Source organism: Podospora pseudocomata, chromosome 3 (genome assembly GCF_035222375.1).
Source record: "Podospora pseudocomata strain CBS 415.72m chromosome 3, whole genome shotgun sequence".
NCBI lineage: Eukaryota > Fungi > Ascomycota > Sordariomycetes > Sordariales > Podosporaceae > Podospora > Podospora pseudocomata.
This window is the reverse complement of record NC_085887.1, coordinates 1,393,550-1,409,594: the sequence shown is the minus strand read 5'-3', so window position 1 is coordinate 1,409,594 and position 16,045 is coordinate 1,393,550. Positions and strand designations below refer to the sequence as shown.

General features: G+C 52.8%; 4 protein-coding genes across 4 annotated transcripts; all 4 read left to right on the top strand.

The window, feature by feature from the left end:
- Nucleotides 1–443: 443 nt before the first annotated feature.
- On the top strand, nt 444–1,730 carry QC762_303920 (uncharacterized protein; the record flags this gene model as incomplete). Its single annotated transcript, XM_062888688.1, has 2 exons — nt 444–1,504; nt 1,701–1,730. Exons 1-2 carry the CDS (start codon nt 752–754, stop codon nt 1,728–1,730), a joined length of 783 nt encoding a protein of 260 aa, XP_062744587.1. The 5' UTR covers nt 444–751.
- Nucleotides 1,731–3,390: 1,660 nt separating this feature from the next.
- QC762_303910 (uncharacterized protein) lies at nt 3,391–7,060 on the top strand. Its single transcript, XM_062888687.1, has 2 exons — nt 3,391–5,261; nt 5,411–7,060. Exons 1-2 carry the CDS (start codon nt 4,927–4,929, stop codon nt 6,666–6,668), a joined length of 1,593 nt encoding a protein of 530 aa, XP_062744586.1. The 5' UTR covers nt 3,391–4,926; the 3' UTR covers nt 6,669–7,060.
- Nucleotides 7,061–8,830: 1,770 nt separating this feature from the next.
- On the top strand, nt 8,831–11,558 carry QC762_303900 (uncharacterized protein). The gene is made up of 3 exons (XM_062888686.1): nt 8,831–9,920; nt 9,986–10,746; nt 10,809–11,558. The coding sequence occupies exons 1-3, from the start codon at nt 9,720–9,722 to the stop codon at nt 11,239–11,241; spliced, it is 1,395 nt and encodes a 464-aa protein (XP_062744585.1). The 5' UTR covers nt 8,831–9,719; the 3' UTR covers nt 11,242–11,558.
- A 232-nt stretch (nt 11,559–11,790) lies between these two features.
- QC762_303890 (uncharacterized protein) lies at nt 11,791–13,851 on the top strand. The gene is made up of 3 exons (XM_062888685.1): nt 11,791–12,298; nt 12,382–13,010; nt 13,067–13,851. The coding sequence occupies exons 1-3, from the start codon at nt 12,095–12,097 to the stop codon at nt 13,563–13,565; spliced, it is 1,332 nt and encodes a 443-aa protein (XP_062744584.1). The 5' UTR covers nt 11,791–12,094; the 3' UTR covers nt 13,566–13,851.
- The last annotated feature ends 2,194 nt before the right edge of the window (nt 13,852–16,045 follow it).

Sequence of the window (16,045 nt, the reverse complement as noted above, 5' to 3'; positions counted from 1 at the left end):
GCCTAACCTCTGAAGGGTGTATGGGCGCCGGTTCGGATTGAGCGTTGCGCCGCCACCCTAAGTTGGAGTTGTGGCCTCATGAGGCCCAGCTTCGATTCCTGGCGCGGGCAAACCATATACTCAATTGTTATTGTTTTTATTATTATTATTATTATTATTACTATTATTTTTATTAGCAGCTTTCCAGGGATATAGAGGAGGCGATGATAGGTAGGTATCAACCTCTAGTCAGGCCGGCTCCTGTTGCTCTCGCAGATGGTGAGCCTGTTTTCGAATCATTGACGGTTGTATTTTTGTTTACATGTTTGACGTTTCCTACCTGCTGACTTGAGATGGCCAGTTGTGGATGTCTTGACAGCAATTAGTAAATAGATTGTCACTCTGCTTGCAAGAAGAGACATATCATGTACAATTGAACCCTTGCATTCTTACCACAACTGTCCCGTGAACCCTGCGTCTGCACAACTACATAACTGTACATATGGCACAAGACGTCCCAGGAAAATAAAGTGTCTCGCGGCCGCCGGAGCGGCCCGCAGAGGAGATGGTGTTTGAGCTAAATGCACTCAACCCCGCACCGTTTGGTAGGCAGAGAGGTAGATTTGGATGACAGCAGCAAAGACCTACCTTAATGCCCCGCACCACGATGAAGTCATCCCTCTTTTGAGATCTCACCTTTCCTAGCTCACCTCCACCACCATAACAGTTCCCCATCTCAACAGACACGATCGACATTCTTGCAAAGCAACAAATGTCCACCCCCTTCCTCGGCCGCCTATCAACAATATCAACCCATCTTTCAAGCAACCCTCACCTCGCCACTGGTAAAATGTCATCATCCGCCGGCCCCGCCCCCTGGCGCGAGCCCTTCTCCCACCACCTAACCCATTTGAGGCCCCCAATCTTCACCCTCGCAACCCTCCACCCAGTCCCCTCCCACACCTCCATCACTGTCCTCCCCCGCGCGCGAACCTGCGTCTTCCGCGGCTTCTGGGGTACCCTCCCCCCCAACGAGCGCAACCCCGCCGTTCTGAACCCGCCCCTCTTCAGGTCTGACCTCTTGACTTTCACCACTGACGCGCGCATGTCAAAGACGTCTGACATTCTTGACACCGCCGGGCCCGATTCGCAGACTGTGTCTGGCGGCTCAAGCGGTGGGGGGGGGCCAGTGGAGGCAGTGTTTTGGGTTGATGAGACAAAGACTCAGTGGAGGGTTAGAGGGAAGGCGTGGGTTCTAGGGCCGGGGATTGATGGGGAAGGGGAGGGTGAGAGGAAGGTTAGGGAGGTGGTGGGGGAGAGGATGAGGAGGGTCAAGGAATGGGAAGGGGACGATGATTGGAGCTGGGAGAGGGAGGTAGAGGGGCATTTTGGGAATTTGAGCCCGATTATGAGGGGGAGTTTTAAGGGTCCGGAGCCGGGGGCGGAGGTGGATTATCATCAGGGGAAGAGGTTGGGGGAGAGGGTGGATGATTTGAGGGATGAGGAGGCGAGGGGGAATTTTAGGGTTGTGGTGGTTGTGCCGGAGGAGGTTGATAGGGTTGATTTGAGGGAGGAGGTGAGGCCGAGGAGGTGGTTGTATACTCATCGGGGGAAGGAGGGGGGGAGAGAAGGGGCGAAGTATGCTGGGGGGAAGGTGGAGGGGGAGTGGGAGGTTGTTGAGTTGTGGCCGTGAGGGGATATCTTACACGAGAGCTGGGAAGAGGGATGTGATGGAAGGAAAGGGGTTCTAAGAGTTTGTTGTGTACGTATTTCCTGTTTTGCGGCACTTTACGTGGCTTGGACATCTGGAGATGCCTCTCGGCTCTTGATAACATCAGCATCTGCGGCTCCAACCCACCAACAAGTCCAGATGCCACAATCCCGCGGCGCAAAGAATACGATCAAACCATTGACATGATACCTCGATCAACCTGATATAAAGTAACCTGTCCCATCTCGGCGTGGAGTGTGATGTAGTAAGGTCGATCTAGACTGCCGACGTTTTGTGGGGCTAACATTGGCCCCTCTTGTGGCGTTGGCAGAACCATCTCGATGCCGATATGTAGGAATTATCACACTAGTTCCCACAAGCCCTCTTGGGCGTTTCAAAAGCTGATAGTTTGAACAACGCGTTGCCCAATATTTCCTCTTGTGGCGCTCATGGTGTGTTGTGTGATGTGAGATAACAGTTTAGAAGTGTAAGAACTTGCGGAAGAGAAAGACACCGCCGCTATCTCTTGGCCTTGTTCTGTGGAATGATGTGAGAGTGAGGCGGTTGCCCAATGCCTTATCGCCGCTGGACGGGTGAGAGTGGGAGGATTGCAGCATGCCGGCTCGGGCTTGATACTTGTGTATGTGGGAGAGCATAGACTGTCTAATTCCGCACCGATCATTCAATGCCGACGCCAGCCGTTTTCTGGTGTGAGAATGCCGTCGCCGGATGGGATACCCGTTTTTTTTCTTGATGGTGAAATTTGGAAACTTAACCACCACGACCACCACCACACATGTCAGACACCTCTAGAGTTACACACACACATTGGGTATGCTTGTATCCGTGGCACCCTAGGTAAGGTACCTTCCCCACTTGGGATTTGTGGCCGCTTGGCTGCCAGCTGTTTCATGAAGATAACAGAGCTGCTGCGGGCAGGGTTGTGTGTGCGTGGTGGGTGTGTGGGGGGTGGAGATGGCTTTTATTTTATTTTGGGTTGTGGTTGACATTGCTTGGCACACAGCAGCAGGCGAGAGGAGAGGATGCGCATTGATCACACGGCTTTGGCGATATTGAACTTCTGCCTTGGGTATGTACAACAGTAAATGTGCGTATGATGAGTGCCCAACGTGGAATTCCGCCGTTGACATGAGACTGTCTGCTGTTGTTGACGCGCCGCTGAGGTCTGGTGTAGTGAAACAGGGTTGATGGCGTAAGGTTAGCCCAACGGTTGGCGGCCCGTGTCAGGGTCTCTCGGGGGCCAGGAAGCGATCATGCTCTCGGTGGCTTGCGACCGGCAAACGGCGATCGGAGTTGGAGGTGGAGCTGGTGCAGCCTGCCGTCGAGCCGAAGAGGCCACGGGACTAACGGTGAACGGTGACTCCACTGTCTGTGTTGTTGACCGCTGCGATGTTGACAAGAGAAAGAGACAGAGACAGAGAGACAGATATCAAAGCCGATAGCCAGCCTCCAAATCCGATATCCGTGTGTGTGTGTGTGTGTGTGTGTGTGCGTGTGAGCGCGAAACCGACAGCCTGGTGCCAGAAACGGCACAGTCGAGCTCAATGCTACGGCAAATCTGCTCAGCAGCAACAGGTATCTGCCCCTCACTTTGGGGGAACAAGGTGATTGACGCGATCAAGAGAAATGTGCTTGGTATTTCTGCCCATTGGTCCATTCCTTAACCACCTGCTATCCCTGGGAAGGCTCGCTTGATTAAACACCAAGAGCTTAACGCAATTCGGACCACGGGAGACCTCCCCCACGTCCCATCCAGCATCCAGGGTCTGGCTTGTGAAAGCCACAGCTGCAGCCGAGCAACACACTCCGCCGTTTTCACACCTGATTCTCTTGCTCTCTCTCTGTCTCTTATTACGGGGGGCGAGCTTCAACACCTCATGATCCCTGCCGAGCACGCGACGGTGAAATGGCGAAATGAAAATCGGGGACCACCATGGGTGCCCGGGCTTGTGAGGGAGGCAATAACTTATTTTTTTGTTTAGAAAATGCTTGCCGACTCTGGCTCCACCTTTCCGAAATGCCACGAGAGAGAGCACGGGCTCTGTATCATGGCGCCACAAGGGTAGGTGGGTAGTTTGTTTCTTATCTCTTCGCCGTCCCGCTGTTTTGATTTTTTCCTCTGGCCGGTTCGGAGTATGTACACCGCAGATTGCCAGGCCAGCACACAAACCTGCTTTGGGGGGCTTTTCTCACAGCAGACGAAGGCGCCCGTCGTGCTGCTTGAGCTGCAGGATGGGCCACGAACTGGGCTTGGGGAGACTTGGCAGCTCAAATCAGAACAGCAACCCCGCTGTCAATGTGCAGGACTGCCAAGAGTGGAGAGAGCCGGCTTGCGAGGAGTACACAAGTAGGAGATCTGCTGGAGTGATAGTCACCAGCCACCAGACGGCAAGGTAATGGGTGTGTTGAGTGTGCATATCGCAAAAGTGACGCGCCTCTCAGGTTTGACGATTTAGCGAACTGGCCTGGGTTCCCTGGAGATGGGATGGGATGGCGGCCCCAGAGATAGGCACTCACTGCACTGTCTGCTGCTGCCGGACCCCATCCATGCCCGCCATCTCACCACCCACCCGTCAGGTCCGCCAACCTGCCGGCCCTCGCATGTCGGCCTTGCGTGCATATTATTATTAGTCTAGACCTATCCCCGGCTAGGTGCTCCACGACCAAAAGCGGGCTCTCTTCTTGCCCTCGCTTTTGTTTCCAACAAGTCCACCGGTTTCTCTGAAACTAGAACTACAACTACAACAGCAAACTATCACTAGTACCGTGCCAGGCAACCTCAGCATCGAATCTTTGCTAGCACTCACTCCACTACGGCCACTTCCAAACTACTACCACCGAGGTCGAACCACCCACATGCTACCGCGAACGCTTCCTCAATAGCAGCAGCTTTGTGTATGCACCAACCCGAGAGGCCCTGTTATTGCCGGCAGCGGAGCACTCTACCACGACGAACCAAACGTCGTCATAGCAGCAGTAACAGCACCACCCGTAAACACTGGACTCGAATATCCAGCGACGTTGACGACACAATCTGCAGGCTTCACTCGAAGCAGTTCGGGACCCATCATCATCATCATCATCATTATCATCATCCGGCGTCGCCAGAGGCCGTGGAGCATTCGAATCACCTTGTAGTAGATTGACACCCGCCCTCCCCCGCTCGTCCCCTCCTCGGAGGATGACGGGCGTGGTGTTTCCGCCGCGCTGCCATCATGGTCCTCTACACGGATCCCCCGCCGCTGCGCCCGTTCAGCAATGACAAGCCGACCCTCCTGGTGTGCTGGTGGATCACCATGTTCTGCGCCGTCATCATCCTCTTGCGGGTGTGCGGCAGGCTCGTGCGGACGGAGAGGCTGTTCCGGGAAGATAAGATGGCAGCTCTGGCTCTGGTACCGCTGTTTCTGCGAATGGGATGCGTCCATGTCATACTGCTCTTCGGAACCAATAACGTGCAGCTGGACAATGTCAGGCTTTCGGACGAGGGGCTGCGCAGGAGGGAGATCGCAAGCGGGTTGGTCTTGCTGAGTAGGGTGATGTACGCTGCAACGTAGGTGGTCCCTTCTGGTGGCGGCGGCTGTGGAATGTCTCTTATGCACGCCGTTTTTCTTTGAACGACGTGCCACGAGGTTGTTCCATGCCAAACAATTCCCGCGTTGTTCATTGGGGCCATGGAACTTTCCGCTGACCGTTTTGCAGATTGTGGGTACTGAAAAACGCCATCTTGGAGTTTTTTCGGCGCCTCAATGTGACATGGGAACGGTCGTATGAGCTTTCGTTGAGGTTCATCCGTGCTGTTCTCGTTGCAACGTTCATCGCCGTTGTGATCAGTGATCTGACGGAATGTCAGCCCTTTTCACACTACTGGCAAGTCCTCCCGGATCCTGGCGGGAGATGCCGTCAGGGGTATGCGCAGCTCTTGACAATGGCCGTCTGCAACGTGTTTACAGACTTGCTGTTGATCATCTGCCCTGTGCCCATCATCGTTCGGAGCACGATGAGCACCAAGAGAAAAGCCCAGCTTGTCATGCTCTTCTCCCTCAGCCTTGCGCCCATTGGAGTGACCATCTACCGGGTGCCACACATTATTAACGAACAGGGGAGTCAACAAAGCCGATCTCTCTACGCCTCGATCGAGCTTCTCTTTGCGACGGCTGCAGCCAACGCCCTCGTACTCGGGTCTTTTGTTCGGGACAGGGGCGTCAAGAAGAGGAAGTACAAGTACGACTCGGTTGCAGTAGCGTCCACCATTGACCGTTCATCCGCCTCCGAGTCGCGACGGCCAACCGTTTTGAAGCATTGGGGGAGCGACGAGGATTTGGTGCGGGATATGGGATACGCCGTCAAGCCCGAGCTCCGAGAATCACAGCCCACCGGAAACGAGAACCCAGTGTTCACGCCCGCGCCTATTGCGACCACCAAGCTGCACGAAGACATGACCTCTTGGCAGTTCCCGGGTACCAACCGAGCCAGCGCAGCGCAAAGCGACGACCCATTGATTTCAAGCGACCCAGTCCCATCCGTCAGGAGTAATTCGACAGCAACCCGACGCGTGTCGTTTTTCGACTACGGCGGTCTTCTCGATGACGTAGGGCCCACGAGTCGACGAGGCAGTTATCTGTCTTCGAAGGACATTCCAGTTGGGCTAACGACAACCCACCCCTCACCGGCGGTGCAAGCAAGCGGCAACGGTCTCCGAAGAGGCTCGGCAGCCCTGCTGCAAGATCTCGGAGGATTCCTGAGTCCCCTGACCTCGATCCAACCAAAGCCGAAGCCGAAACCACCGAGTCTGGAGCCCATTGAGCAGTCGACCCAGGAGGGATCTAACGCTGCACCGGGATATTCCATGCCTTCGCCGGAGAAGGCAGGACCGGAGTTGCTGGATCCTGGGGGGTTGCTCAACGGCAACGGGGCCTGCACTGAGGACTTGAGCAGGGGCTTTGTTCGAGAACTATGATGTCTTTCGTACAAGCGTGCGATTTGTACACTACCTACCTACTGTCACCAGGGACTGGCGGGGCCATCTGGGGACGACGAGCTTTACACCTACTACTAATTCGGCAAAGGGAAGGCGTTTTTTTGTGTTGTTGTTTTCTCCGCTTATGGGCTGGGTGGGCTGTATAATAAGGGGAGAGAGAGGCGTTTGCAGGCGTCTATTGTTTATGAAAACGACATTTCGTTCTAATCCATACGAAATACCCGCAGTCACACACAAAACAACTAGCCGACCTACCACCACCACCACCACCACCGCCACCACCACGACACACCATTCATCTTTTCCTCTCACAACAAAAACGGCGGGAAAGAGGATATTCACGAGATAAACAAGAAGATGATGAAGCAACGCCTAGGAACCAGAGGAGAGGGTGGTGGTATTTTTCTCTTTTGAAGGGAATGAACAAAGCTTAGGGGTGGGGGGGTTTGGGAAATGAATCGGATGGGATGGATGGATTTTGGAAGGGGAACGGGATGGATGGATGGATGGATTGAACTGTGATGACTAAATATTATACCCATTTCTTTGCTTTTTTCTTGTCTTTTTTTTCTAATGAAGTGAAGGGCGGTTGGGCCATGGAAGGGCGGGTTATGAAGTTAAAGATGAGAATATATGTATATACAAGATAGTAATTTACTTTGCTGAAGTACAGATGATGAAGGGGGGATATGATTGAATGTTGTTTTATGTGGGTGCGATGGGATGTTTTGGGGCGGGGGGTTGGATGGATGTATGGGTGTTGATGCATAGGTACGCGAGGTGTTTGGGTCCCTGCATGTGGGAGAGACGATAGATGGATGGGGAAGGGTAGCTGTTGTGCGGCATGTGAAAGTGAGGAGAGGAGGGGGTAAGGGATTGCGTTGGGGGGAAGGTCATAGCGATGATAGCTGATGCAGCAGGACTGGAAGAGATGGGGTGCCAATGCTTGGGAAATCCAACGGTTGGTATTATGTGTTTCATTCTTGACTTGTCCTATACGCGAGGACTATCATCCCAGCATGTCATAACAGGTGTTGCTTGTCATTTGCCAAGGTAAGGTACTTTCCCAATACTATATACCCTATGTCCAGCTCGCCGCCCGCGCGACATTTGCTTTGCGGACGCTCAAAAAGCAGATCTCGAGCTTTTCACTTCGAGCGTGGGCTGACAGATTTCTGTCTCTGTGGGTGTTCCTACCTAACACTGGGGGACTCGGGATAGCTAAGGTATGTATATGAATCGCACTGTCAGGTCGGTAGGTAGCTTTTTTTCGTTTCGCTCGGAGACGATTGGGTCGGTCGGACCGACTCTACCTTGCCTACTACGTGAGCCAAGTCACCGGGGAGTTTCGCTTACGGGATCTGAGAGGGCTTGTGGGCGTAGTTTAACCTCTTTTTATCCTAATCTCACATGCAGGTAGATTGTATCGTATTGTTGTGACAAGAGATTTTCGCTGTCAACCTGGAAGTGTGGGTTGTGATATTGCATTGGGGTGTTTGTTTGTTAGGGTGGTGATGAGGGCGGTTGGGGGTATCATGATGGCGGTGGTAGTCACACGACGACGTCAAGGTGGAAATCAACGACAGTGATATTGAGGGCGCTCGTGTTGATAATGTGGATGTTTGCAGTTGTGGGAGTAGCAGAATACCTCTTGCGGAGGGGATGGATGAGGTGGAGGGGTCGTTAATGTACAAGAAAAAGAACCGTATATACCTATGGACCGCAAACTTGGTGAATTGATCAACGTAGTAGCAATATTGGTCATATTCACAGCCCTATAAAACATTCAACTCGATTGGTTCTTAGGTGTTGGGAGGATTGTGCGACCCATTGCCTTTGGTCGTGAGCTCGAGCTGAGCCCATCTCTCGACATGGTGCTCTCGGGGCTTTTGTCTATACCACCACCGAATAGCTCTCTGGCAATGCTTTGTAGGTCGTGACAGGCGATGTGATTTAAAACACGAGGTCTAATGCTGTCATCGTCTGGTAGGATCAATCAGAGGTTGTGTTACGTTGCCACGTGGTTTGCTCGAAGCAAAAGGGTACGATACAGAGGAGCCAGTGGTCTGAAGAGAGGGAATCCATGTGTGTCATCTATAAGACCGATGGGCCGAACAGCTGCTGAATCATTCAATGGATCACAAGTCGACATCGACACCATCGTATCTTTGTTGCTCGAATACGAGCTCATGATCAGCATCATCGGAATAATAGCGTCACCGCCTCGGAACCCAGCGGCTGCCTTGTGTGAGCTTGTTTTCCTGTGTAACGAAGTGTATGGTCGCCGTTGTGAAGGCCGGCGGCGTCTTGAACGGCTGGGACGATAACTTCTGGCAAGTGGGTCAGGCCAATCAATTTTCTACATGACCAAAAGGCGACGAAGCGGTTCAGCTGAAGAAAGAACGCAACTGGCAGGTGCTTTCCCGTCGGTGTGAAATTCCGACTGCCGTGTCTACTACGCCAATGAGTTGAGGCAGGAGCATTAGCCTGTCATGTAGCTGCCAACGAGGAGGAACACCGCAAGACATGACGATCTGCTCTTGCCGATCTCGACCACTTCAATGTTCTTGCCTAAGCCCAGAGAATCAGTGGCTACCCAAAGACCCGACAATCAGAAACATGCTTCGTATTCCTTTCCTGTTTCTCAATATATCTCCTTTGCATCTGCCACATCTTCAGATCTTTTGATTTTCTAGTTTCACTAGCATCTCGCTGCCCTAATTGCATTTTTACCTTTGGACCCTATCGACCATACTACCTCTTGTGACTCTTGATATCGTTCAGGTTTCATCGCTCCTACCTCATATATTTATTGCTCTTCGGCCTGGGTGGTGTCATCGAACCACTTCAGCCCGTGAAAAAAGCTTCGTCCTCTCCCTCGGATTTACTTCCTACACCATCTGAAGGTTACCTCTGCTATCACGCTTTTGGACTTTTGGACTCGCACTCTTTTGGAGCATTTTGGTCCTTGTGAAATCTACCTCCTACCTCATCGTCTTGTCTCTCTGGTACCGGTAGTCTTGCTCCATCATGCGGAAAGCTCTTGGACTGGCAGCACTCGCTGCTTCACTCACACCTGTTTTGGGTGCCGTATTTGGTTACAACTCTGGCGCACAAAAGCCAGGAGGCGTAAAGAACCAGGCCGACTACGAAAATGAGTTCCGGGCCGCCAAAGCACTTCAGGGTGCCCCTGCTGGCGGGTTTATCAGCGTTCGTCTGTTCACCATGCTTGTATGTGTTTGTCCTATGTTTGCATGACTGACTACCTTGGACAAAACTAACAGCGTGCCCAATAGCAAGACGAAAACGCTGGAAACAACCCCATCGAAGCTATCCCCGCTGCCATCGCCACCAACATGAGATTGCTGCTCGGTATGTGGGCCTCCGCTGGGTCAGCTAAGTTTGATAGAGAACTCGAGGCTCTGGTGACCGCCGTCAACCGTTATGGGGATGCATTTGTGAGGCTTGTTGACGGCATCTCGGTGGGCAGTGAGGATTTGTACCGGAACTCGGCCTCGGTGGAGGAAGGTTCAAATCCGGGTGCCAACCCTCAGGTAATTGTCGGCTACATCCAAAAGGTTCGACAACGGCTGAGCAGCACGAAGCTGAAGGCCCCCATCGGACACGTCGATACGTGGACGGCTTGGGTAAACGGCTCCAATGCAGCGGTGGTTGCTGCTTGTGACTGGGTCGGCATGGACGCTTATCCATACTGGCAATCGACGGCGCTTCCCAACAACGCTATCGAGCAGAGCCCACGCCTCTTCCAAGAAGCTTTGGACAAGACCCGAGCAGCTTCGCAAGGCAAGCCGGTATGGATCACCGAAACTGGGCATCCCGTGTCCGGTAGAACCTGGGGACAGTCTGTCGCCTCGGTCGAGAATGCCAAACGATATTGGAACGAGGTCGGCTGCCCAAGGTTCGGAAAAGAGCCCATCTGGTGGTACAAGTTCCAGGGCGACCAGACTGGTGCTGAACCCAACTTTGGCATCACTCCGGCTGGGCAGCTGACAACCAAGCCACTTTTTGATATTTCGTGCAAGCCGCCTGGCTCATCGTGAGTCCAGGCCTTGCTCCGTGTTGATTCCAACATTGTTCAGGATGCTCACACTTTGACAGAAGCCCAGTTCCGATGCCTATGACTACAGGCCATGCTGGAGCTGGCGGACCTCCCACGGAGTCTTCTTCAAGTGCAGCTACCTCGAGCGGAGTTGGAAACAGCCCTGCAAGTGATGTCTCCAGTCCACCATTGTCCACGGCTTCTGCTTTGCCAATTCTCTCGAGTGCAGCTACCTCGAGCGGTGTCAGAAACAGTCCTAGAAGTGGTATCTCTGGTTCGACAATTCTCTCGAGCGCAGGTACCTCGACCGGCGTTAGAAACAGCCCTAGAAGTGGTGTCTTCTCGACGACCTCTACTTCGACAATTCTCTTGAATAGCACCGTGTCCTCAACGTCGTCCAGTCCCGCCACGAACACCAATGGAGCAGATGTGACGACTGGCTCTTTCGGTGGTGTTTTTGCTGCCTTGCTGGCTGTGGTGTTTGCCGTTTGATCTGTTCCGCCGGCTGATGTCGCTTGTGGAAAACTGAGTCTGTATATAAAGCGATAATTTTGGAGGCCGGATGTTTCTTGGGATGTACAGGATTCGGACTACTTACTGTAAGGATTGTGACTAGGTGAAAACGGTGTTGGCTCGGGGGACGAGGGTCGCTGTTGCACAATGTTGTATTGTTTGTTTTTGCCGTTAGGTTGACTCGAGTCACTCTGATGAATGGTTCGACACATGGTTATCCTTGATGTTGACCCCAGTGCCCCTTACACGTTGTCTGAGAATGAGACCACTGGGACAGTATATTGTTGGCGATAGATTTGATTTTGACCTTGAACTCCCCAGACTCTTTGCTGTCCAACATGAAGATGGGCCCGGAACCGGAGCGTCCCACCATCCACGTGTAGTCCGAACAACCAAACCCCCCAACGGGAGACGTTGAGTTTAGGTTTCCCCATCTTCCCCTCAAGCTGATGAGCGGGTGGGTGTCTGGAGTTTCGTTTGTCATGAATCAAACCGACCTGCCTAAATGGGATGAGGGGAGGTTCAGCCCTACGGGTAACGCTGGATCCCCGGATTTCGGTGCTCCGAGGCCCATGCTTGTGGCGCTAAAATTAGGTGGGAGCAAGGTTGCTGGTTCCCGGTCCGTGGTGTCCGCTAAATTCCACTTGGGTGGTGGAGGATCCACAATCTGTCAGCGCCCAGTCCCACCCGGTCGCGTGAACACGCAGCAGAGAGAGCTGTGCCCCTTTTTCTTCTTTAAAACACCACGTCTCCCTTTCTGTGAAGAGGTTTTGGTGATCCACAACACGCGTCGCCATATTTTGAAAGGGAAATATCATAAAATAAAAAAAAGATGGGGTTGCGGATATTGAGGAGCCGCGCGCTTCTTGTGCTGTGTGCTGTTGCGCTGGTGCTGTTTGCAGGATCTGCTTGGGGGCATGCTGGGGGGAAGTGTGGCGCTGGAGGGCATGGAAGGCGGATGGTGGTTCCGAGGACGGCGGAGGAGGTGGCCGATGTGTCGATATTGAGTTTGGGGGAGGTTGGGGAGGAGCTGCAGGTTCGTTTTGCCTCGATTACATTCTCCCTTCCTTTTCTCTTAGCCCGGATTGGAATCGCTAACTGGCATCCGTAATGGAACAGAAATGCGAAATCGTCCAAAAGCTATCCAACCTCAAAAAGGCCGACGCCGACGCCGCCCCCTCGAGCCTGACGACCAAGATTTTCGGGTATCTGTTTCCTGGTAGTCCTGCGGTCAATGCCCTGTTGGCGACGCTGTATATTTCCGGCCCGCCGAACTTCTTGCTGGCCCTCTGCCCGACGGATATTAATCCGGATTCGCTGCAGGTGATGGTTGCGTTTGCGGTTGGGGGGTTGCTGGGGGATACGCTGTTTCATTTGCTGCCTGAGATTTTTGTCGGGGAGGGGGAGGAGGACAGGGCGAGGTTTGTGATGGTGGAGCCGAACAGGAACTTGCTGCTCGGGGTGGGGATCTTGGTTGGGTTTATGGTCTTTGTGGGGATGGACAAGGGGTTGAGGATTGCTACGGGGGGCGAGGGGCATTCGCATGATCATTCGCATGGGCATAAGCATGGGGAGGATGATACTAAGGGGGTGAGTTCGGCGGTGGAGGAGGAGGAGGAGAAGAAGAAGAAGAAGGGGGAGTTGAAGAGACGGAAGGGAGGGAAGGATGATGAGGAGGGGGAAAAGGAAGAGGAGGAGAAGAAGGAGGTTAATCCCAGTGTCAAATTGGGTGGGTTGTTGAATATGATGTAAGTTTTGATGTGGGTGGTTATAAGGTGAGGAGGGTGTGCTAATATGGGGACAGTGCCGATTTTACACACAACATCACCGACGGTCTCGCCATGTCTGCCTCGTTTTACGCTTCCCCCACCATCGGTGCTACTACGACTGTTGCGGTCTTCTTCCACGAGATTCCCCACGAGGTCGGCGATTTCGCTCTGCTGGTCCAGTCTGGGTTCACGAAGAAGCAGGCCATGGGCGCGCAGTTTGTTACGGCTATTGGTGCTCTCCTCGGCACGCTCATTGGCATTGCGATCCAGGAGTTTGGAGGGAATGGAGCGAGCGGCGCTGATGCTGTGGCCATGGGCATGAAGGAAGGTCTCTGGGGCACGAGCTTGACTTGGGGAGACATGTTGCTGCCTTTCACGGCTGGAACTTTCTTGTATGTGGGCACGGTGGCGGTCATCCCCGAGTTGTTGGAGACTGGGAAGAACAAGGCGGTGGAGTTGAGGAAGATGCTGGTGCAGTTTGCGGCGATTGCTGCTGGGGCGGGCATCATGCTTTATATCTCTTGGCATGACTAAGTTGCTTGCTTGACTTGAAGATTGGAAAGTTTGTTTGTGTTTTGATCGATGAAGCATAGGAGTGATGGAGTGTGTGTGGGTTGTTTGGTATCTTGTGTAAGAGTCATAGGCTGAGAAAGGGGAGTTTTTTTACGTAAGTGTACTATTGATACAACATCGGCTTTTTGGGTTGGTTAGAGAGCAGCATCGTCATCATCATCGGAGGTGCCGGCATAAGGAAACAAAAGATGGACCGTCATGTGTAAGGTACTTTTACATAGAAATATTCGGTTTTTGAGAATGGGCGGTGAATAAAGGCTCTGAGCCTCAAGCTTACCTTGGTGAGTGCCACACACAATATTTTACCTATTAGAACAAAGATGTCATGGCGAGTACGCGTAGGGAAGGGCAAGCGACGGGAATACGCCCGGACGAGATATGTCTTTTCGGCTCGGAAGAGGGAAGACGAGACTATCGGATCGGGTACCAACTTGGTGTTGTCATTAGGCTGGATGACCGGACCGGGTATCGTCACCCTTTCAGCAGAGCCAGGTCATGACTGAAAATCTAGATTTTATTTTTATTTAGATTTTTGGCGAGGTCAGATGGTGATGTTCTTGCCGTACGGAGCTAAGAGCGGTGGAGCTGGATTTGGTGATGGGTACTACTCTGCAATGCGGTCATGTTTCCATAGTGGTTACAATGGGCTTGGAGACAAGCCCCCTGCCAAGATGACTCCTTCGGTTCAGCCTTGTCATTTGGCAGAGGTGTACATTGTACGAACTGTTTACGAGGTAGTGTAGGGGGTGTGTGGCTGGACGTCAATATCAACTTGGTTAGGGGTATAGATTAGTAATGGCAGTTCGCTGACAAAAGCGAAGTCGCGAGAACGACGGGAGTGGGACTGTGCAAACAGGATGTGTGATGGGAGAGAGACGGCGAGAAGTTCTTCCTGAGCTGACGTTTTGCGAAAGTGGTATGGATAACCATAGCTGAGTCATATTAATTTGTAGGGGGTTGAACTGTTGTACAACGTAGGGCGTGGCTTGGAATATGGTGATGGTTGGGTGCTAGGATTATGGATCCTGACGGAGTTTAAAAGCTTTCCTGAGGAAAACCTGATGACGGTATATTGCACCATTCTCGTGAAACATGGTTATCCAGGTTTACGGGGAAGAGACTCAAAGCCGTATCGAGGTGCGGATTCGGAGAGACGAAGTGGAAAGAAAGTGAAGACCTCGTGGCTGGTGGGGAGGAGAGAGGTTTGAACGGTATGCAAGGAGTTCTCACCGGGACAAAGCTAGCAGAACCCCAAAGGTCTGTCCCGTGTCCCGGCTGTTTGGGTCTTCCGGAAAGGGTAGTCGGGAGGGTATATCTCGCATGGGCAGTCGGGACAGAGCCCGACGCCACAAGAGGCGCCCAAATATGATGATGGGTCGGTCTCATCAATGACATGGCTGGGCTTCGGCAAGATGACCTCTTGCCGTGAGTGTGAATTCATTATTGTAGGTAATGGGTGGGAACCTTGCGGACCATGCGGACCCAAATTGCTGTGTAGAGTAGCACTATGCGGATCCAAGTTCCAGTGCATATTGGCCGATGACTCCAACTGCGAGGGCCTTGCCTTACCTTCACCTCCAACGTTTTTTTTTTTCGATGCTGTATGTAGGTCAAGATGAAATAAGACAATGAGAAAGCTGAGCCCATCGGGTTTTGCCGTTGATGGGGATGTTTTCAGTTCAGCTTCGACAATGAATATCCCGTGAAATAAGTCAATCAAGGTGAATGGAAGCGAGACGGGTCTTGACAAAAGGTTCGAATGGCCTAGATTTCGACATCTGATTGTTTTCAGAGCCGCCGTGATCGGGGCGTGACCTTCAAACAATGGAGTTTACAGTGGGTCTGCTGTGGAGTTCTGGGCTCGGCCTGCTGGGGTCTACGCCGAGCGGGGCCCATGATGCGATGCGGGGAGGAGTGGGGTGGGCGGGGCACCCAGTGGGGTTAGGAATTGAAGACAAGACCCGCCTTCTGTCACTGTCTGGGACCGCCTTTCACTAACACCGCTCGAACTATGTACCTCACGTCTATGAAGATCGGATGACGACTGTATAGTTTGTGATCTCTTCGGAGAGGTTTTTTTGTTCGCTGGGCTTGGTGACAGTTCAGGAACATATCAGACGGTTGGTGAGGATTGTGAAGCTATCTGCTCCTTCACAGATGGCTACCCGTAGAGATTCAGACAGTGACACATGGGCAACATATCACATATTGAAAGCACATACGTATCACTAGATCAGACTAGACCAAGCCACATCGAGGCAGGGGAAACGGCTGACGTCGAAGCGACGGCCCAGCATTTCCCTTTGACATCCGATGACCGGTCAACGGACTTTTGCGCCTTTCGGCCAACAAGAGACGAAACGATGGTGCCCGTTAAAAAAGCTCATCGATCACGGCTAGCTAGTGTCGAGAGCTCTGGCCAATGACAACCCCAGCTTGAC